This window comes from Moschus berezovskii, chromosome 16 (assembly GCF_049115385.1).
Source record: "Moschus berezovskii isolate FMDL1 chromosome 16, NW_MosBer_1.0, whole genome shotgun sequence".
NCBI classification, from domain to species: domain Eukaryota; kingdom Metazoa; phylum Chordata; class Mammalia; order Artiodactyla; family Moschidae; genus Moschus; species Moschus berezovskii.
In genome coordinates, this window is record NC_142475.1 from 29,422,780 (window position 1) to 29,445,042 (window position 22,263).

General features: G+C 35.4%; 1 protein-coding gene across 4 annotated transcripts in view; it reads right to left on the reverse strand.

Annotated features, from left to right (window-relative positions):
* Positions 1 to 420: 420 nt before the first annotated feature.
* Positions 421 to 22,263, reverse strand: part of CSMD3 (CUB and Sushi multiple domains 3) — a 1,369,436-nt gene continuing 1,347,593 nt past the window's right edge. For all 4 annotated transcript variants that reach the window (XM_088844606.1, XM_088844605.1, XM_088844604.1 and 1 more), the window contains 5 exons: positions 13,216 to 13,374; positions 10,253 to 10,365; positions 7,809 to 7,896; positions 4,658 to 4,793; positions 421 to 580 (listed from right to left, as the gene is read on the reverse strand). In XM_088844606.1, the coding sequence (XP_088700732.1) occupies positions 421 to 580; positions 4,658 to 4,793; positions 7,809 to 7,896; positions 10,253 to 10,365; positions 13,216 to 13,374 (656 nt within the window). The remainder of the gene's footprint in view (positions 581 to 4,657; positions 4,794 to 7,808; positions 7,897 to 10,252; positions 10,366 to 13,215; positions 13,375 to 22,263) is intronic.

The following is a 22,263-nucleotide window of genomic DNA, read 5'->3' on the forward strand; positions in this document are numbered from 1 at the left end:
AAAGAGAAGTCAGTGATCTATTGACTCTTGTAAGTATAGCTCTTATTTTCTACCCTATATCATTTTTTAAACCCAGTCCCTCTAATATAGTTTATAAAGCACAGAAATACTGATAGTGGATGCTCCTCCAATATATGCAAATAAGTTTATGTTTTAGAATAATCTCCTTTTTAAAAAAAGCAAATAAACTGTGAGTAAGCACTCTCGGAGTGCAGCCAAATTTCTGTAAAATTCTCCATGGTAAACATGAAGAAGAATTATGGTCCAGTTTATGAAAAAACACTCTTCTCTATCATTCCACAGGAAAAGGTGACCCAGCAAGTCCTGATAAGTGTGCTTTAATTTGTTTATCAGTGAACTAAATGTGCACTGTTTTGTGTGTCAATTTCCAAGCTTCTGAAGAAGGCCAAAGCTGCCACGTTATACCATTGTGCAGACTGTGTTCAAGTTGGGATCGAACCGTACTGCCTTCCCTTCCACTGACTTTGCGTTGGTGTCATACATGGGATTTTCAAAAGCTGCTTGGCCATTGTTATTTTCATGAACTGAACATCCTGTATACTGGGTTTTGGGTGCAGTCCTGTTGATGAGAACACTAATTAGTTATACATTAACTTTCTTCTAGAACCAGCAGAATAGGGCTCAAACACAATATATCAATACTTGAGTTATCACTGTTAATGGATAATATAACTTGAAAATATTGAGAAACCACAAGTCATCAAATTTGAATAATTTACCTGTCACTTTTAAATCATGAGTGACTTTTATTATTTACATATAATATATATTTATAAATAGTACCAACATGAGTAATATGACTATAAATAAATATTATGGCTATGCTTATAAATATTCTTATGAGATAATGTTATCATCAGTGATCATGTAAAATATAGCTAAATTATGATGATGATGAATTCAAATCTCATTATTATTCATTCCTCAAGTATTTATTTAGCATCTATTACATGCTAGGCATGATCCTAGGTATTGGATATATAATTTTTCTTTTTTACAAAAAACATACAAACTCATTACTCTCCTCTCATTTTACAAGGATAGCAATGAATAAATTAAAAATAAGCAAGAAAAATGAAACAAGATAATGAAAATTGTTTTGCTGAAAAGGAAAATGGTTGATATGACCAGAAGTAACTGGGAGCCATGTTAGGAGAGTTAATAAAGAAAATATGGAAGTAAAATTTAATCTGAGACTTGAATGAAAATAAAGAGTTCATTCTGCAGTAATAAGAAGGGAGTCTCAAGAAAAGCAGACATCTAGTGCTGACACCAAGTTTTGGAAAGTGCTTAGAGTATACTAGAAACATAAATACCCAATTGGCTTAAAATTATTAGAACAAGTAAACTCAAAATCTCAAAGACAAAATGACTAACTACACTGATATTTCATGTCATGAAATAGTTTCCAGAGTTCCTAATAACTGAATATTTTCTGTTAGTTAATAAAACACATGGAATCTAAGCTGGCTGGTATAAGTTGCTCTTTTTGAATCCCTCCTTTATTTTTTGTCTCACTTTTGACTAATGTTTATTTCTAGTTTCTCTTTCCAACATCCTACTGCATAATTTGCTGACATTTGTAAATCAAATGATAAAAAATCAAATTACAAAAAAATCATCTGTAAATCAAATTATAATTTTTTTGTAAAAATGATTAAAGGCATACTTGAGATTGAGCAAACTCTGGGAGACAGTGAAAGACAGGGAAGCCTGGTGTGCTGTAGTCCATAGGGTCGCAAATGTTGGACAAAACTTAGGGACTGGACAACAGCAACAAAGGCATACTTACCCCTATTGTCCCTCAAACCTAATTCCTAAAAAGGCTTTAAAATAATTCTCTTTTTCTTATAACAAATAACACAAAATTTCAACTACTTATTTTATTTTAATTTGTATTTGCCACTCTGTGATTATACTATCCTTAGCACATTTTCTGAATTTTTCTCTGTATTAAAAATTTTCAGGGATGTGTATGATAACATTTTTAAAAAATCTATCTAGAATTGCTTTCAATAGCATCATCTATATATACATATATATAGTTATACAATATAAATTATATTGCTCAACTTGCTCTTGACATGTGCATAATTCTAATAGATCATATTCATCTCTCTCTTTTTTAAACTAGATTCAAAATAAAAACAGAAGCAACATCATTTCCTTCTAATTAGGTAAGGATCACAAAGATGTAAAAGATTTGTTTCTGCAAATATTAAGCAACAGCTTTAAGAAAATAATATCAAACTTTAGAAAATTTTATACTATCAATAAAAATTAACTTAAAACTAATCAATGTTCTAAACATAAGAGCAAGATCTGTAAAATTCTTAGGAGAAAACACATAGGTATGAAAATCCCATGGATGGAGGAGCCTGGTGGACTGCAGTCTGTGGGGTCTCTAAGAGTTGGACACGATTGAGCGACTTCCCTTTTACTTTTCACTTTCACACATTGGAGAAGGAAATGGCAACCCACTCCAGTGTTCTTGCCTGGAGAATCCCAGGGACGGGGGAGCCTGGTGGGCTGCCGTCTATGGGGTCACACAGAGTTGGACACGACTGAAGTAACTTAGCCACCACAAAGCTTCATGACCTTGCATTTGGCAATGGTCTCTTAGGTATAATACTAAGAGCAAAGTAACAAAAGAAAAAAGAAATAAATTGGACTTCATCAAAGTGAAAAGTTTGGTATATCAAAGGATATATCAAGAAACTGTAACTACAACCCACAGAAAGATAAATATTTGCAAACCATATATCTGACAAGGGTCTAGTATCCAGAATATATGGAGAACTCTTATACCTCAAAAATAAGACAAATGAGTCAATTTCAAAAACAGGCAAAGAATTTGAATAGGTATTTCTTCAAAGAATATAGACAAATGACTAGCAGATACATGAAAAACACCCAATATTATTAGTAATTAGGGAAATTCAGATCAATATCACAATGAAATACCAGTTCACTAGGATGGTTAAATGAATGTGAAATCATTCAGTTGTGTCCGACTCTTTGTGACCCCGTGGACTGCAACTTATCAGGCTCTTCTGTCCATGGGATTTTTTTAGGCAAGAATACTGGAGTGGGTTGCCATTTCCTTCTTCAAGGGATCCTCCTGACCGAGGGATCGAACCTGGGTCTCCCGCATTTCAGGAAGACGCTTTACCATCTGAGCTACCAGGGAAACCACGTTAAATGTGGTTAAATGAAGGGAAAAGGTTAAATGAAGGATAACCATATAATCCAAGAATTTCATTCTTGAATGCATACTCAAAAAACTGAAACAGGTGTCTGAACAAAACTTGTACACAAACGTGTATAGCAGCACTGTTCACAATAGACCAAACACAAGAATAATCCAAATATCCATCAAATGATGAATGGACATATTTAAACACAACATATTCAAACACACAATGGAATGCTATTCAGCCACATAGTCAATAATATGTAGATGTGTAATATGATATGGATAACCTTGAAAACACTATATTATATTTAAGAAGCCAAATACAAAATGTCACATATTGTATGATTCCCTATATATAAAATATCCAGAAGGTGAACCAAAGTAGTTGCCTGGGACAGGGGTAGGAGGAGTAAGGAGTGACTAGTGGGTACAGTTTCCTTTTAGGCTGATGGTTCTGTGACATTGTGAGTATCCTAAATGTCACTGAATTGTATACCTACAATGGTTTAAATCATTTTATGTGTATTTTACACAACAATAAAAAATGATTAGCACAGCTTGCTTTATAAATAAATTTAGTGATGATTTTTATCATTAATAACATCTGATATTGACAAGGCCTGAACAACTGCTAATGTACAATTGTTACAAATTTGCATAATATTAATTAAATCATTCTTAGATAATACAGACTGGCATTTATAATAACGATATTAGTTTTGATAAAACGACATTTAGGTATTCATTTAGTTTTCTGGTTACCAGTATATTTTCTTCTTGGTTTTTTTTTGCCGTTTTTTGTTTCCTTAATAAGGGATGGTCTCAAATAGCAGATTAACTGCAAAGTAAAGCCCTCCATCAAGATGTTGTAATGGATGCAGCAAAGAGGGGTCAACTGATAATCTGGATGTGAGATAGGTAACAAATATAACATACTAACCACACCATCTTCTAAAGCAACAGAGATACATGGGAAGACTAGAAGATTGCATCATCTGTCAGCCTGGGTAAAATCTGGCAGTACTGTCATGTAAACTAAGAGGTTGAAACATAAACTTCTTCCTTTTTTCTAAAGAAATGTGACAGCATATATCACCTATTCAATTTAAACCTTAACTTAGGCTTTGTATCTCTATATTTTCAGCATGGATAATGTAAAAATAACTTATACAATTAGTTACATTCCAGAAAATTGACAGACAAAAAGGAGAAAGGATAAAGTTGAATGCTTACACAACTCAAAAGAGCAATTTTAGTTGTGTGTATATTGGAGCGATAGGATGATGGGCAGTGGAAATAATGGTTTTAACAAACTGTGGTTATATTTGCTACAACAATCCAGGCAAAAACAAAACAGAATTTAGAATTTGAACTGGAGAGTAAAAAGAACATAAAATATAGATTTGGGAAGCATTTTATACTTAACATCAATAAACTTACCTTTGTTTATAGAGATAAAATCCAAATCCTGCAAATATAAGTGCAAAAAAAGGCACCAGAATAGCAATGGCCACGGAACTACTATTTGTACCATGAGGTTGATTTGAAGAATTTGAGCCTTCTGACGTATTTAGTCCTATAAAAGAAAAAAATAACATACAAATACAAAATTAGGTCTCTTTTGTCAACTTGCTATTTTTTATAAACTAATTAATTTATTCCTTGCTCAAGAGATTTATCTACTTGGAAATACAAAAATAATTCACAAAACTCCTTCATTTCCACACAATTTTACACAATGCCTACTATGTATATTTTTCCAGGAAAGGACACAGAATGAAAAATAAGCAGAGTCTCTGAACTTTAGTTAATAACAACTGTAGGAAGAATGCAGAGCCACAAAATAAGTGTATATACGAAGCATGAATTAATGTTAGGCATATCTGGATGGAAAGGATATGTGGTAGAAATAGGAGGCTAACATGATAAACTATCTGAAAAGGCATAAATATTATCTTAAAGAGCTCAAACTTTCCACCCACCTACAGTGAGGAATAACTAAAGATGCGTAGGGGAAAAAAATGGCTCAGTGATATAAGAAAAGATTTTAAACAGTGACTAGGGTGAGATGGACTTGAGAGAGTCTGGACTGAAAGCAGGAGAAGTTTGAAGACATCCCAGATAAAAATGGAAATTAAGATGGGAACTACAGCACTAGGAAGAGCATGAAAAGATAGATTTCTGGGAACATTTCGTATTTCAAATGAACAGAAGTTATTTGTGTGGTGAAGGATGAAGGGTGTAAGAAGGCATAGGATTTAGGAGTGTTCTCCTTGGGACTGAGTTATGACGTTAGTGTTAGTCACTCAGTCGTGCCCGACTCTTTGCGACCCCATGGACTGCAGCCCACCAGGCTCCTCTGTCCATGAGATTTTCCAGGCAAGGATACTGGAGTGGGTTGCTATTTCCTTCTCCAGGAGATCTTCCCAACCCAGGGATCGACCCGGGTCTTCTGTACTGCAGGCAGATTCTTTACCAAGTGAGATACAAGATGAGAAAAATGAGATTTGTCAATGAGTTGGCACAGGGACTATGGAAGAGAAATAAATAGCAAGCTCTTGTTTCAGAAAGAAATGGTTTCTTTTTCTATTTAATAGGTTCTGTTTTAGACATGCAGTGCTTGAGATGCTTTGGGAAATATAATGTGAAAAAATCTTGTATTCAATTATACGACTGTGACAATGTACTATATTAGTGAATGTCTTCTATTGATTTTAAAACTAACAATTGTGGCAAGACATTATCTGAAATGACATCTCCTTATTATTGTTCATTTGGGGAAAGCCAATTTATTTTTTTAATAAATATTCTACTAAATCAAATGTTCAACTAAGTCATGCTTTGTCAACTATGCCAAAGCCTTTGACTGTGTGGATCACAACAAATTGTGGAGAATTCTTCAAGAGATGGGAATACCAGACCACCTGACCTGCCTTCTGAGAAATATGTATGCAGGTCAAGAAGCAACAGTTAGAACTGGACATGGAATAACAGACTGGTTCCAAATCAGGAAAGGAGTACATCAAGGCTGTATATTGTCACACTGCTTATTTAAATTATATGCAGAGCACATCATGAGGAAAGCTGGACTGGATGAAGGACAAGCTGGAATCAAGATTTCTGGGAGAAATACCAGGAACCTCTGATATGCAGATAATACCTTATGGCAGAAAGCAAAGAACTAAAGAGCCTCTTGATAAAAGTGAATGAGGAGAGTGAAAAAGTTGGCTTAAAACTCAACATTCAGAAAATGAAGATTATGGCATCCAGTACTAACATTTCATGGCAAATAGATGGGGAAACAATGGAAACAGTGAGAGACTTTATATTTTTTTGGGGGAAGGGGGCTACCAAATCACTGCAGATGATGAGTGCAGCCATGAAATTAAAAGACACTTGCTCCTTGGAAGAAAAGTTATGACAAACCTAGATGGTATATTAAAAAGCAGAGACATTACTTTGCCAACAAAGGTCTATCTAGTCAAAGCTATGGTTTTTCCAGTAGTCATGTATGGATGTGAGAGTCGGACTCTGAAGAAAGCTGAGTGCCAAAGAATTAATGCTTTTGAACTGTGGTGCTGGAGAATACTCTTGAGAGTCCCTTGAACTGCAAGGAGATCCAACCAGTCCATTCTAAAGGAGATCAGTCCTGGGTGTTCATTGGAGGGACTGATGCTAAAGCTGAAACTCCAATACTTTGGCCACCTCATGCAAAGAGTAGACTCATTGGAAAAGACTCTGATGCTGGGAGGGATTGGGGGCAGGAGGAGAAGGGGACGACAGAGGATGAGATGGCTGGATGGCATCACCGACTCGATGGACATGAGTTTGAGTGAACTCCGGGAGTTGGTGATGGACAGGGAGGCCTGGCGTTCTGCGATTCATGGGGTCACAAAGAGTTGGACACAACTGAGCAACTGAACTGAACTGAACCACAATATAATAATGAGAGACAGTATACTTTAGGAAAATTATACACCAAAAGCTATGTTAATAAATACATTCAAACGAGACTATTAAATATTTAGACACATTTGAGAAGAGTTGGAAATTAAAATGACAAAACCCTGTACCCACCACCAGAGAAAATTTACATATCTATAGCACAAAGCCCCCAAAATGGTTCATTCCTCAAAGTAATTTTCCTTTCCAGATTCTATGGGTTTCTCAAAGCGCCACTACATTTGTTTTTTGGTTTTTTTTTTGGCGGGGGTTGGGGGGCAGTAAGAAAATTGCAAAGATATTCAAATGGAAGAGAAGTAATACAATTCTCATAAAATAATTCACAGTTTAAAATTTTATTTCAAATCTTTATTACTTTTTCTCCTTTTACTTGCTTGAGGGAAAGATAGTTTATCATGTTTATTAGAAATATGATGAAAAACTAAACACTGTATGTATTTGAAAGATAGAGAACCAATATTTTAAAGAATGCAATTATTTAAAAGGCTATCAAGTGTATCAATGTATAGTCTTGACAATGCAAAATTCAAAATGCAGTAAGTGTGCCTAATGTACAGAATCCATTATATTTTCTTATGATATCTTCAATAATAAAGAAAGCACATGAAAATGAAAATGACTACATTACCTAGTCTTTGTAGTCCAAATTGCCCATAATCTTTACCCTGAATAAATCCTTGAAATACATAAGTAGCTCCATCAGGCTCAGCAGAAACCTAAAAATATTTATAAATTTGATTAAACCTAAAAGCTGGCCACAGATATATTTTCCCAGTCTTAGAAAATATTCAGGCTTACTCTGAAATGAATATTATGCACAATTCCTTCCTCCATATCTTCTTCTGTGTAAAACAGAACACCATGCAAATTTACCATCATTAAAAATAAAATGAAAAATTTCATCTTTAATTAGGATACTGGAAATAAGGGGGATCAGTTATTAATATAATGATACAGATTTATAGATTTCTTTTAGGTGAAGAAACGGATTGTCAAGAAAAAGACCAAGGATATAATAAAACAGAATGAGGCAAGTAGTCAATTAAAAATTAAAATATAATAATACTGTACTTTGTAGATTCGATTACTGTTCGGCATACCGGCACCAATTCTCTCCCTTCCAATCAACCTTCATGAAAAGTGTATTTGTTCTTCCTCAGTGATTTGGATTTGGTCCTGAGACTTGTTTTGGCCAATGGAATGTGGGTGGAATTGACAACAGGTCAGTTCCAAGCCTAGGCCTTAAGAGGTATGTTTCCCATTATAAGTGAAAGAAACCATATAATCCATGGTCACAAAAGACCAGGGATTGTATGGTTTCATAAATATGAAAGCCTAGAACAGTCAAATCTAGAGACAGAAAATAGAGTTGTGGTCACTTGGATTTGGGGGAGAAAGGAGGGGTAGATGGGTTGGGCGATAGGTAAAGGATATGGTTTCTATTTGAGGTGATGTAAGTATTCTAAAATCAGCTGTGGTGATGGTTTCTGTTGCTGCTGCTGCTGCTAAGTCGCTTCAGTCGTGTCCGACTCTGTGCGACCCCATAGACGTCAGCCCACCAGGCTCCCCCGTCCCTGGGATTCTCCAGGCAAGAACACTGGAGTGGGTTGCCATTTCCTTCTCCAATGCATGAAAGTGAAAAGTGAAAGTGAAGTCGCTCAGTCATGTCCGACTCTTAGCAACCCCTTGGACTGCAGCCCACCAGACTTCTCCATCCATGGGATTTTCCAGGCAAGAGTACTGGAGTGGTGATGGTTACACATCTGTAAATATACTAAGAACTACTGAACTGTACACTTTAAATGAGTAGGGTACGTGAATTATATCTCAATAGGGCTGTTAAAATAAGGGGGGCATATTTCTACTTTACCCCTCAGAGTTTCAGGCCTTTGGCAAGAGAAGGAGACGTTCCTGGCAGCTGCTATCCCTCCAGCCTGGATCTGATATGAGACACCTGGAGCAAACCTGAACTTGATACCACAGCTTCAATGGAGCCCCCCAAACTAACCTCAGACACATGAGAAAGAACTAATTACATGTTGTTTGAGCCTGAGATTTTGTGACTCTGCCTAATGTTGCAAATGCTATTAACTGTACCTTGCATGTAAAATTCTATACATAAAAAATAGGTTACATGTATAGTCATTTGACCTCACTAATAAAATATGAGTTAATACATTTCAGTGATGATGACAACTAATCATATGAATTCACCCCAAAGTTTGTCCTGATTATTTGCAATGTTACCTAAGTCATGTATGTTATTGTGAAAGCTGCAAAAAACCTTGCATCCTTGCCCTAAAAAGCAAAATATTATACCATATTATTCACATAAGTCTGACATTTCACAAGTGATTTATTCCTTATTATCAGACATACCCTGGGCAAGGTCATTTTTAGACGCAAAATGCTTCTGAAAAGAAGAGCTCAAACTCTACTAGTTGAATGAATTCATTTTGTTTCCTAAATGAAACAATCTAAGTGCACTGAAGATGAGTTAGACCTCAACTCCATGAATAATGGCACAGAAAGGGAAACAGGATGCACTTTTTCCCCTCAGAAACCAAACTTACTCTTCATATTTAGACAATTTTATAAAGTTGGCTATGAAGAAGAAGTTACATGAGCCGCTTCCTCTGAATAGTTACCATAACCTCACTTTGGAGTTACCCTGTTCTATTCAGTCACTTACGTGAATGGAATTTCTAAACTAGCAAGTTGGAAGCAACAAACCTTATACTTACACACTGCCCAGAAGTCTTTGATAAAATGAACATGGGAACTCGGACTACATGTTCTGAAGTAACAAAACTTTTACAAGGAAAACCTTCTAGGTAAGCAGAGAGTAAGTCATAGGCTTCAGTAGCTTAGACACACTAGATTACTAAGTATTTATACTGAATCATTTATTTTTTCAAAATAAATTAGTCATGATAGTAGTTTTACTATTTTATGTGTGTGCATTTAACTAGCTCAATTTAGAAAATTACATTTTTCTGTAATTTTAATGACAAACCATAGTACAAATGTGTTATTAAGTTTAGCAGCAGACTTTTAAAGAACTATACTTACAAAGCCATCCATGGCCCAATTTTCCTCCTTCATTTTCTTCACAGAAGTTTGAGTTGGTACTTTAATAAGATAGATGTGTAACATTAGGCGAGCTTCTTGGCTTTTATATACTCCTGTAAAATATAAGGAAGTTTAGTCTACTAATTTTGCAAATAGTTATGTTTCACTTTATTATCTATAGCTCCTTAAATATATCATAAATACTTGTGATAGGAAAAGAAAAAAAAGCAACAAATCAAGCCCAGTTTCATGCTTTTTCACAAATCCTGCAATATATAGCAATCTCTCAGCTGAAATTCTCAACTTAACTCTTACTGTGGGGTTTAAATTACGTATGCTATTACAATCAAATATTATTGTTGTTAATAACATCATTCCACGATTATTGTAAAAATGATTTATTCCATCACTCAGATTTAAAATATTCAAGGGTATGAATCACATGTTGAAACTCTCGACATTTTCTTTAATAATTAATTACATGCCCACCTTTAGAAAAAGAGTATTCGAGGTGCTACTGAAACCACAAAGATGAATATGTGGTTCCTATAGAAAAATGATGCTCACAAGAATTTCTGATGAAATAGGAGATATAATGACAGAGATAGAGAATATGATGAATTAAAGGCCAAAAGAAAGAAGGATCATTTCACACCGGAGTGATGAGGAAATGCTTATTAAGAAAGAGTATTTGAGCTGGATCACAAAAATCAAGTAGAATTTTTAGTTCAAGAAAGTAAATACAGAATGTGGCTTAAAGAAGAGAAGCAAATGTATTCATTTTATTTTATTTTTTCCTGAATAGGAATACTCTGAGAGTAGAAATAAGCTGGAATATAAATGTGTTTTGGGGAACTGTAGAAAATCAGATTCTAAGTAAAAATTTTGTGATTAACTGATGCTTGAAATGACTCACTAATTCATTCACTTACTATTTCACCTAAGCAATAAGTATCATAAAAATAAACTGGGAATATAAATATAATACATAGACGTTGATCTAAAGTAAAATAGAGAAAAGACACAAAAGTAACCAAAGTTGCTGGAAAAATGTTATAATTAATTCTACGTAGACAGGGGTAACTTGATAGCAATTTAAATTGGTTTAACTTGGTTTAATTATTTATGTTTATTTTCCTATATTTGTAGAAATTTGATTAGATAAATATATATTTATTTAGTGCCAACTCTCTTACAGAAGAAAAATAAAACCCATATTTCAAAATTAAATAGATCACTAGTCATAATTTAAATGCATTCCTTTAACTCAATTTATATCATATAATTGTATAAATATCTAAAATTAAAATACATATTAAGTTATAATACTTTTATTTTGGGTTTAGTGTAGAGCCATTCAATAATACAAAATGATGCTGTATAGTTCTTGTAAAATTTACAAAATCAATAGATAAAATTTTATTTCCTATTTTATTTATACCACAAATTATTTCACTATTAATAATTATATGGTCTATATAGTCAAGAAGTTTAAATATATTACATGTTTTCAGTATCAATACTTTTAAAATATATTTTTAAATGAGAACAATAACTCAAAGTCATTGAGACCAATTTTGCTCCAATTTCATTTCTAACCTCTGAGGTACATTAATGAACTGGAAGGCAAAGAGATGCTCTCTTAGGGCTTGAATTGTTGGAGTATAGACAAATTATGTCATGCCATGTCATATCATGTCATGTCATGCCATGCTATGTTATACTATAGTATGCTATACTTTCAAATAATGAAAAGAAGAAAATGAAATAAGACTGCCTATTACTAACAGAGTGACTCTATTTGTAAGGTGAAGGCTACTTTACCTATGGTCATCAGGAGTAGTGTTGACAAGATGACATTTGAGGAAACATTTGAATGTCAGAAAAACCAGAGTAATCAAAGATAATGAGGGAAGTATGCACTAGATCAAAGAAACTTGAGAAGGCTGAGAAGATGGATACGGCTCTGGGATCCTTTTGCCTAATTAAGGTAGTGTAGCCCTACATTTCCGGAGAAGGCAATGGCAAGCCACTCCAGTACTCTTGCCTAGAAAATCCCATGGATGGAGGAGCCTGGTAGGCTGCAGTCTGTGGGGTCGCTAAGGGTCAGACACGACTGAGCGACTTCAATTTCACTTTTCACTTTCACACATTGGAGAAGGAAATGGCAACCCACTCCAGTGTTCTTGCCTGGAGAATCCCGGGGACCAGGGAGCCTGGTGGGCTTCCGTCTATGGGGTCACACAGAGTCGGACACGACTGAAGTGACTTAGCAGCAGCAGCAGTCCTACATTTCGGAGAAGGCAATGGCAAGCCACTCCAGTACTCTTGCCTAGAAAATCCCATGGATGGAGGAGCCTGGTGGGCTGCAGTCCGTGGGGTCGCTAAGGGTCGGATACGACTGAGCGACTTCAATTTCACTTTTCACTTTCACATATTGGAGAAGGAGGTGGCAACCCACTCCGGTGTTCTTGCCTGGAGAATCCCAGGGAAGGGGGAGCCTGGTGGGCTGACGTCTATGGGGTCACACAGAGTCGGACACGACTGAAGTGACTTAGCAGCAGCAGCCCTACATTTTCTATCTTAGATTATAGTGTCCTCCTAAACAGTCTCATTTGAAGACATGATTTTGTGATGATAGAGCAGCTTGCAAATCACTGATCCAGTCTCTCGTGTTATGAGAATAGAGAAGCAGTTAGTTATATTCAAATTAAAAGTTCTGTTCTATTTCATTCTAGTTATGTAAAAATATTCTTGAGGGAGCTTATTTCAGAATCACAGAGTTTTATATTTGTGTAGTAATATACATGCCTCAATCAGACCAGAAAGCCTTATTTCTAAATGAATTATGAATGCCACCAGAAATAAAGCAAATATTTCACAGTATAAAAATCACTAATAAAAATGATGAAATGATGGAAATAAAGGCATGAAGGCAATGTTTCTTTTCTTTAAAGTGATACCTGAAAGTAGTAGTTCCATGTTGCTATTACTGAGTGTTGCATTGACTCTCCCAGTGGAAGCATTGAAACTAGTAACTGTCAAGGTCATGGGTTGTTTCCTTCCTTTATAATTGTAAGAACCTTTCCATATATAATTTTGGGCAAACACATCATCAGGAACTGTGAACAAATTAAACATACACATTAATTTTACAGTGCCCTATAAATATAAGCATGAAGTATCAGATTAATGACTATTAGTTTATAGAATAATCATTTTTCTAAATATACAAGAAAAAGAAGGTGCATTATAAAATGAATTTTTCACATACGTTTTTGAATCTTTTTAGAATAAGCCAAAATAATAATAGCCTAGATTTGTACATACCTCATCATCAATGAGAGATAAATAAGCTACACTGATTAAAGATGTTAAGACTGAGAATCCATCTGAATGTCATTTACTTATATTTGGCTTCCTATAATATCTTTCTTTCAGAAGGAAAATAAAATTATGCTATTGAGTCAAGTCAGTCTATATACAAGTTCCAGGATGCCTGCTCTTCTCCTAGCAGCAGAGATAGGCTCACAGGAGGAAGGATATAGTGTTAAAACCTCCCTTGCTGAGCAGCCTTGGAAGACTAGCAGGAGGGATGCTCCTTGTCTCCTTTACAGAATACTGAGCTCAGTTATTTCAATAATAGGTGCTCCTGAGGAAGAACAGGGCTCCCTTGGTTTGCTCCTCACAGCTTTGAAGTTTACAAGTATTTTTAGAAATAAAAGAATTGTCACTAGAATTGGTGAACTCTCATGGGAAAGAGATGAGTTGTGGTATAATCAAAGAATGTTCTAATATAAAATTTTCACCCAAAGAAGAAACATTCTTAATGTTAAATGCATACAAATAAATAATACATTATATTTATATTAATTAGTAATGTAATTTATAACCAATATAAATTAGGTGTGTCAAAGTCTACTTAGATCCTGGTAAGAGGCTGAAAAAAGCTTCCACTAATCCTATACATCACAATAAAGCACATTCTTAGGTATCAACTCTTCAAAACAGCCATGCTTGTTTGTGTGAGTGAATGAATAACATAGATTTGGAGAAAAGACTTTTTTTTCTAACAAGTTACTGACATTTGTTACCTGATTTTCTCTACACCCATCACAATTCTTACTGCTCCAATCACAGAGACTGGAGTTACAAATTGTACATTCCCTGAAATCTACTCAGCAAACAAATAGAGCTATGGTAGAAGATGAATACAAAGTGCACTCATGAGTTGAGTTGTTATATTGTATTTCATAATTTAAAAGCAATATAGTAGAAAGACTAAAAGTGCAAGCACTGGAGCTAGAATGCTTGTATTGATGCTTAAGTCCCTCCTCTAAAATTTACAAACTGTGCGGTTTTTCCTAAATTACTTAACTCTCTAAACCAGAATTTCCTTATCATTAATGTAGAATTATCATAGAGTTTACAAGGAAGATTAAATGAATATGAAGTTTTGCTAAGTGTTAGTTGCTATCTTTATAATTATGCAGTTAAAATAGTGAAAACTTTTTTACTATTTGGGCCTTATATATCATTATATAGTAGAGTATTTTATAGAGTAAATTTATATATATATACATGCACATATATATATATAAAACACATGCAGTTAGTATCATGAAAAATCCATAGTCCTGGCTCAGGGACTTTGCAAGTCATCGTAAGAGTGGCACGTCATCCGCAAACCTCAAACTACAAAGCTATGCTCTGTATGTAAAAGAGACCTTACCTAAAAATGTGATACAATGTATTGCTAAAAATTCTTTGATTTGGTAAGCACCTTCAGTTCAGTTCAGTTCAGTCGCTCAGTTGTGTCCGTCTCTTTGCGACCCAATGAACCGCAGAACGCCAGGCCTCCCTATCCATCACCAACTGTGGGAGTCTACCAAGCCCATGTCCATTGAGTCGGTGATGCCATCCAACCATCTCATCCTCTGTTGTCCCCTTCTCCTCCTGCCCTCAATCTTCCCCAGCATCAGGGTCTTTTCAAATGAGTCAGTTCTTCGCATCAGGTGACCTGAGCATTGGATTTTCAGCCTCAGCATCAGTCCTTCCAATGAACACTCAGGACTGATCTCCTTTAGAATGGACTGGTTGGATCTCCTTGCAGTCCAAGGGACTCTCAAGAGTCTTCTCCAACACCACAGTTCAAAAGCATCAATTCTTCGGCTCTCAGGTTTCTTTACATCGAACTCTCACATCCATACATGACCACTGGAAAAACCATAGCCTTGACCAGACGGACCTTTGTTGACAAAGTAATGCCTCTGCTCTTTAATATGGTGTCTAGGTAGGCTGCAGTCCATGGGGTCGTGAAGAGTCGGACACGACTGAGCGCCTTCACTTTCATTTTTCATTTTCATGCACTGGAAAAGGAAATGGCAACCCACTCCAGTGTTCTTGCCTGGAGAATCCCAGGGACGGGGGAGCCTGGTGGGCTTCTGTCTATGGGGTTGCACAGAGTCAGATCCGACAGAAGCAACTTAGCAGCAGTAGCAGCAACAGCAACAGGTTGGTCATAACATTCATTCCTAGGAGTAAGCATCTTTTAATTTCATGACTGCAATCACTATCTGCAGTTATTTTGGACTAAAAAAAAATAAAGTCTGACACTCTTTCCACTGTTTCCCCATCTATTTGCCATGAAGTGATGGGACCAGATGCCATGATCTTAGCTTTCTGAATGTTGAGCTTTAAGTCAACTTGTTCACTCTCTTTCACTTTCATCAAGAGTCATTTTAGTTCTTCTTCACTTTCTGCCATAAAGGTGGTGTCATCTGTCATCATATCTGAGGTTATTGATATTTCTCCCTGCAATCTTGATTCCAACTTGTGCTTCATCCTGCCCAGCGTTTCTCATGATGTGCTCTCCATATAAGTTAAATAAGCAGGCTGACAATATGCAGCCTTGGCATACTCCTTTTCCTATTTTGAACCAGTCTGTTCAAATGTCCAGTTCTAACTGTTGCTTCCTGACCTGCATACAGATTTCTCAAGAGGCAAGTCAGGTGGTCTGGTATTCTCATACCTTTCAGAATTTTCCACATTTGTTGTGATCCACACAGTCAAAGGCTTTGGCATAGTCAATAAAGCAGAAATAGGTGTTTTTCTGAAACTCTTGCTTTTTCGATAATCCAGAAGATGTTGGCAATTTGATCTCTGGTGCCTCTGTTTTTTCTAAAACCAGCTTAAACATCTGGAAGTTCACAGTTCACGTATTGCTGAAGCCTGGCTTGGAGAATTTTGAGCATGACTTTATTAGCATGTGAGATGAGTGCAATTGTGCAGTAGTTTGAGCATTCTTTGGCATTGTCTTTATTTGGGATTGGAATGAAAACTGACTTTTCTAGTCCTGTGGCCACTGCTGAGTTTTCCAAATTTTCTGACATATTGAGTACAGCATATTCACAGCGTCATCTTTTAGGATTTGAAATAGCTCAACTGGAATTCCATCACCTCTACTAGCTTTGTAGTGATGCTTCCTAAGGTCCACTTGACTTCACATTCCAGGATGTCTGGCCCTAGGTGAGTGTTCACACCATCATGATTATCTGGGTCGTGAAGATCTTTTTGGTACAGTTCTGTGTATTCTGCCACTTCTTAATATCTTCTGCTTCTGTTAGGTCCGTACCATTTCTGTCCTTTATCGCGCCCATCTTTGCATGAAATGTTCCCTGGTATCTCTAATTTTCTTGAAGAGATCTCTAGTCTTTCCCATTATATTTTTTCCCCTCTATTTCTTTGCATTGATCACTGAGGATGGCTTTCTTATCTCTCCTTACTGTTCTTTGTAACTCTGCATTCAAATGGGTATATCTTTTCTCCTTCACTTTTTGCTTCTCTTCTTTTCACAGTACTTGTAAGGTCTCCTCAGACAGCCATTTTGCTTTTTTGCATTTCTTTTTCTTTGGGATGGTCTTGATTCTTTTCTCCTATATAATGTCATGAACCTCCGTCCATAGTTCATCAGGAACTCCGTCTATCAGATCTAGTCCCTTCAATCTATTTCTCACTTCCACTGTATAGTCATAAGGGATTTGATTTAGGTCATACCTGAATGGTCTAGTGATTTTCCCCACTTTCTGCAATTTGAGTCTGAATTTGGCAATAAGGAGTTCGTGATCTGAGCCACAATCAGCTTCTGGTCTTGTTTTGCTGACTGTATAGAGCTCCTCCATTTTTGGCTGCAAAGAATATAATCAATCTGATTTTGGTGTTGACCATTTGGTGATGTCCATGTGTAGAGTCTTCTTTTGTGTTGTTGGTAAAGGGTGTTTGCTATGACCAGTGCATTCTCTTGGCAGAACTCAATGAGCCTTTGCCCTACTTCATTCTGTACTACAAGGCCAAATTTGCCTGTTACTCCAGGTGTTTCTTGACTTCCTACTTTTGCATTCCAGTCCCGTATAATGAAAAGGATATCTTTTTTGGGTGTTAGTTATAAAAGGTCTTATATTTCATAGAACTGTTCAACTTAAAGAGCAGTTAATTTAAAAAATATATCTAAAATAATTTTGGAGGAGGGAGTGACAAGTTAAATTATCCTGCACTAGAAAGATCTGGAATTTGGAGGTAATAGACTCCAAATTGGAGAGGTAAGAGGAACAGCAAGGGAGAAAGATATTCTAATAGCAGTTTCTGGTGAATTAGTAGGTACTCAATAAATGTGCTATTCTTATCTTTTCCATTGTTTGTTTTCCCCTGGCCTGTATTATGATTTCTCTTTGCTACTTCTGAATATTTAACAAAAATCTGCTACAACTGGTGATCTTGTCCATGGTGCTTAGGGGAATTAAGAAAGTTGGTTGAAAGAGATTAAAGAGAACTCCAATGGCAGAAGGACACAGCAATGAAAAGAAGTAGATAGTGGCAGCAGCTACACTGTTTCAGGATAAATTATTGATGTGCTTGTAAACATTTAACAACTGGCACTTCAGAAAACAAATCTACAAATTGATTTATATTCATAGTATTTGCTGATTCTATAGAGTATATATTTCCATAATTGCAGATTTAAAACCATGAACATGACATCACTGAATGCAGAGTTTGGAAGAATGCACAGAACTGGCTAGAGCAAAACTCTACCTGGAGGCTCCAGCATGCCACCACCACCCTCCACCTTTCTCACACGCAACTGAGAAATGTGAGGCATGATAGGATGGGAGGTAGACACCATTTGGCCGTTTAAATCCCTGTGTACAACAGAGATGATAATACTTTCTGTTGTTGAGCCTAATATGAGATTTAAATGTGATTTAAATTAAAAATTTAAACGACTTATTCAGTACTATTTCTGAACTCTAAAATGTTATCCAACTAAAGCTGATGTGAAGCACAATGTAAAGGAGGAAGACAGTGATGATTAAAATCTTTTTTTTTTTCCAAGACATTTTTGAATTTAAACTTTGTTTCATGGGCTTCATAGCACTGCCATGTTCCTGACTTTGATACCACTGCCAAATTATCGTTTCTTTGGGGTAGTCTAATCACTGGGTCATGATTTTAAATGAAATGTTTCTAACATTTTCCCACTTTAGATGAAATTGCTCTAGAATTTTATAGCTACTTTTGCCCAGGTAAAAGAAATTCTTTTTTCTTTCTAATTTATTAAAACTCTTTAAAAATTATAAACAGATGTTCAATCTTATAAAATAGTTTCTGTATAAGTATTGTGGTGTTCATAATTTGTGATGTTACTTTTTTAATGTGATAGATTATGTTTAAGGATTATTTAAATATCATGAAAATATCTATGTATATCTATGATTAAAACAATTTGTCAATGGTTTCATCTTTACGATAATGTAGTTCAGTTGATCCCTGAACAATATGGATTTAAACTATGAGGCTCCACTTATGCACAGACTTTTTTCAATAGTAAATACTAGAGTACTACTATACTGATCCATGGTTGGCTGAATTCATGGATGTAGAATCTCAAATACAAAGGAATCTTGGGTAAAGAAGAAACACAGACTGAGGGTTGACTATAAGCTATATACAGGTTTTTTGATTGCACTGAGTGTCAGCACCATTAACCCACTTGCTGTTCAAGAGTCAACTGTATTTAATTCACTAAGGTTTTAAGTAGGACTTTTTAATGTATAATCCTACATCAAATGGGCCTATCATTTTTCCTCTTTATAATGTCATGAGTTATTAAAGTTATATTGGACCCATAAAATCATCTTCTTTAATAGTTTTTATAAAACTGAGATGATCTGTTCTGTTCCTTCAAAATTCTGTAGAGCTTATCAGTAGAGGCATATTTTTTTCTTGTGGAAATAGCTTTAACCACTACTTTATTTCTTATAGTATTGTTCATTTTTCTCCTATCAGTTATGTTACGATACACTTTTTGAGTAACTTGTCAATATCTAACTTTTAAAAAATTGACAATTATGTATTTTCTGTTGTTTAGTCACTCAGTTGTGTCTGACTTTTTGTGAACCCATGGACTTCCCTGTCCTTCACTATCTCCTGGAGTTTTGCTCAAACTCATGTCCATTACCCTGGAAAAGGAAATGGCAACCCACTCCAGTATTCTTGCCTTGAGAATTACATGGACAGAGGAGCCTGGCTGGCTACATCCATGGGGTTGCAAAGAGTTGGACACAACTGAGCTACCATCACTCATGACCATTGATTCAGTGATGCCATCCAACCATCTCATCTTCTCTCACCCCCTTTTCCTCCTGCCTTCAATCTTTCTCAGGGTCTTTTCCAATGAGTCAACACTTTGAATCAGATGGCTAAAGTACTGAAGCTTCAGTTTCAGCATCAGTCCTTCCAATGAATATTCAGGACTGATTTCCTTTCTGATTGACTGGTTTAATTTCCTTGCTGTCCAAAGGACTCTCAAGAGTCTTCTCCAACACCACAGTTTGAAAGCATCAATTCTTTGGCACTAAGCCTTCATTATAGTCCAACTCTCACATCCGTAGCTTTAACAAAACCATAGCTTTGACTATATGGACCTTTGTCAGCATAGTGATGTCTCTGCTTTTTAATATGTTGTCTAGGTTTGTCATAGCTTTTCTTCCAAGGAGCAAGTATCTTTTGATTTCATAACTGCATTTACCATTCACAGTGGTTTTGGAGCCCAAGAAAAATAAAGTCTGCCATTGTTTTCATTTTCCCCCCATCTATTTGCCATTTAGTGATGGGACTAGATGCCATGATCTTAGTTTTTTGAATGTTCAGTTTTAATCCAGCTTTTTCACTCTCCTATTTCACCTTCATCAAAAAGTTCTTTAGTTCCTCTTTGCTTTCTTCCATTAGGGTGGTGTTATCTACATATCTGAGGTTATTGATATTTCTCCTGGCAGTCTTGATTCCAGCTTGAGCTTCATCCAGTCCAGCATTTTGCATGATATACTCTGCATATAAGGTGAACAAGAACGGTCACAGAATACAACTTTGATGTACTCCTATACCAATTTTGAACCAGTCCATTGTTCCATGACCAGTTTTAACTGTTGTTTCTTGATTTGCATACAGATTTCTCAGGAGACAGGTAAGGTGGTGTGGTATTTTCTGTTATATATTATTAATTTATTCAGTATATTCTCTAGTTATTCACATTTCCTTTTGAAATGTTATTTAATTTTTGTTCCTTTCTTGATCAATCTTACCAGAAATTTTTCACTTTGAACATTTTTTAAAAGAACTACCTTTGGCTCTGTTGAGAGATTTGTTTATTATATCTTCAGATTTTTTTGGTTTATTTGTTCATTTTTATTGTATTGAATTCTGCTTTATTTTTGTCATTCCATTATACTTTTTATATATTCTTAATAGGACAGTAATCAATTCTGAGGCTTTCTTTTCTTCTAATATAAGGGTGTAAAGCTTTATATTTCCTTCACATCTTTACCTCTTCTAGTCCCCAAGTTTTGATATTTAGATTTTTCAGCATAATTAAGCTCTATTGCTATATTTTCCATTTTAATTTCTTCCTCAATTCATAAGTTATTCATTAGTATTCATTTTGTTCTTAATTTCCAAACACTGAGGCATTTCAAACACTTATCCATTTTCTTATTGACTTTCAACTGCATCATGGTCAGATAAGACTAACTGCTTTGAAATTTATGTAGATATTTATTTCTTGATATAGATCAATTCTCATAGCTTTCCCATGAAACTTTAAAGAAAATATATATTATTTCATTGGCTGTTGAGAAATATTTATATGTATATATACCACCCATGGGGTTGCAAAGAGTTGGACATGACTGAGCAACTAATAATTTTTTAAAATATTATATCACACATATGAGTTTTTTGTTTCGTTCTTCCATATTCTTTAAAAAAAATATTGTCAGCCTGACTGGTGGCCACTGGCCATATTTTGCTGAAGACAGACTAGGGTTATACTCCTGGAGCTATTTTTCTGAGCACCCTCTGGCTCCCAGATAAAGCATCTTTCTTGGAAAGTTCTGGGCAATGATTGACCATTGTGGTTTTCTGATTCCATGCAATGCTTTCTCTCTTATGATGGCGTATTCATTGGTTACTTTAGAGAAATTCAGTCTGTTTTCACTGACTGTTGAAAAAAATTAGTTTTTCAGACTGATTTTTTTTGGTAGGCAGTCCAGTTTCACCATATGTACACTGAGAACTTCTGAAACCAACAAATATTACATTCTAACATTGTACCTGGCTAATTACAACTTGACCAAATCTATTTCCAAGGTAAAGATTAGATGCTGAGGCTTTAATTCTATGTGTAGCTTTTCATTTCTACCATGTAAATATAATATTTACTAACACGTTAAAAAGCAGGTCTCATATACTGAGACCCTACCATGAACTAAGCACTTTGTACTTCATTTCTGGTTCATTCATATTAAGTTTGTTCATATTAATCTAATTATTATTATTTTGTATAGATAAAGAAATGGAGGCCCAGATGTAGAAAGTATCTTTTTCAGAGTCTTAGGGTAGGCAGTGTATAAAATGGGAATTAAATTATGGTTGTAGGACTTCAAGTTCCCTATGTT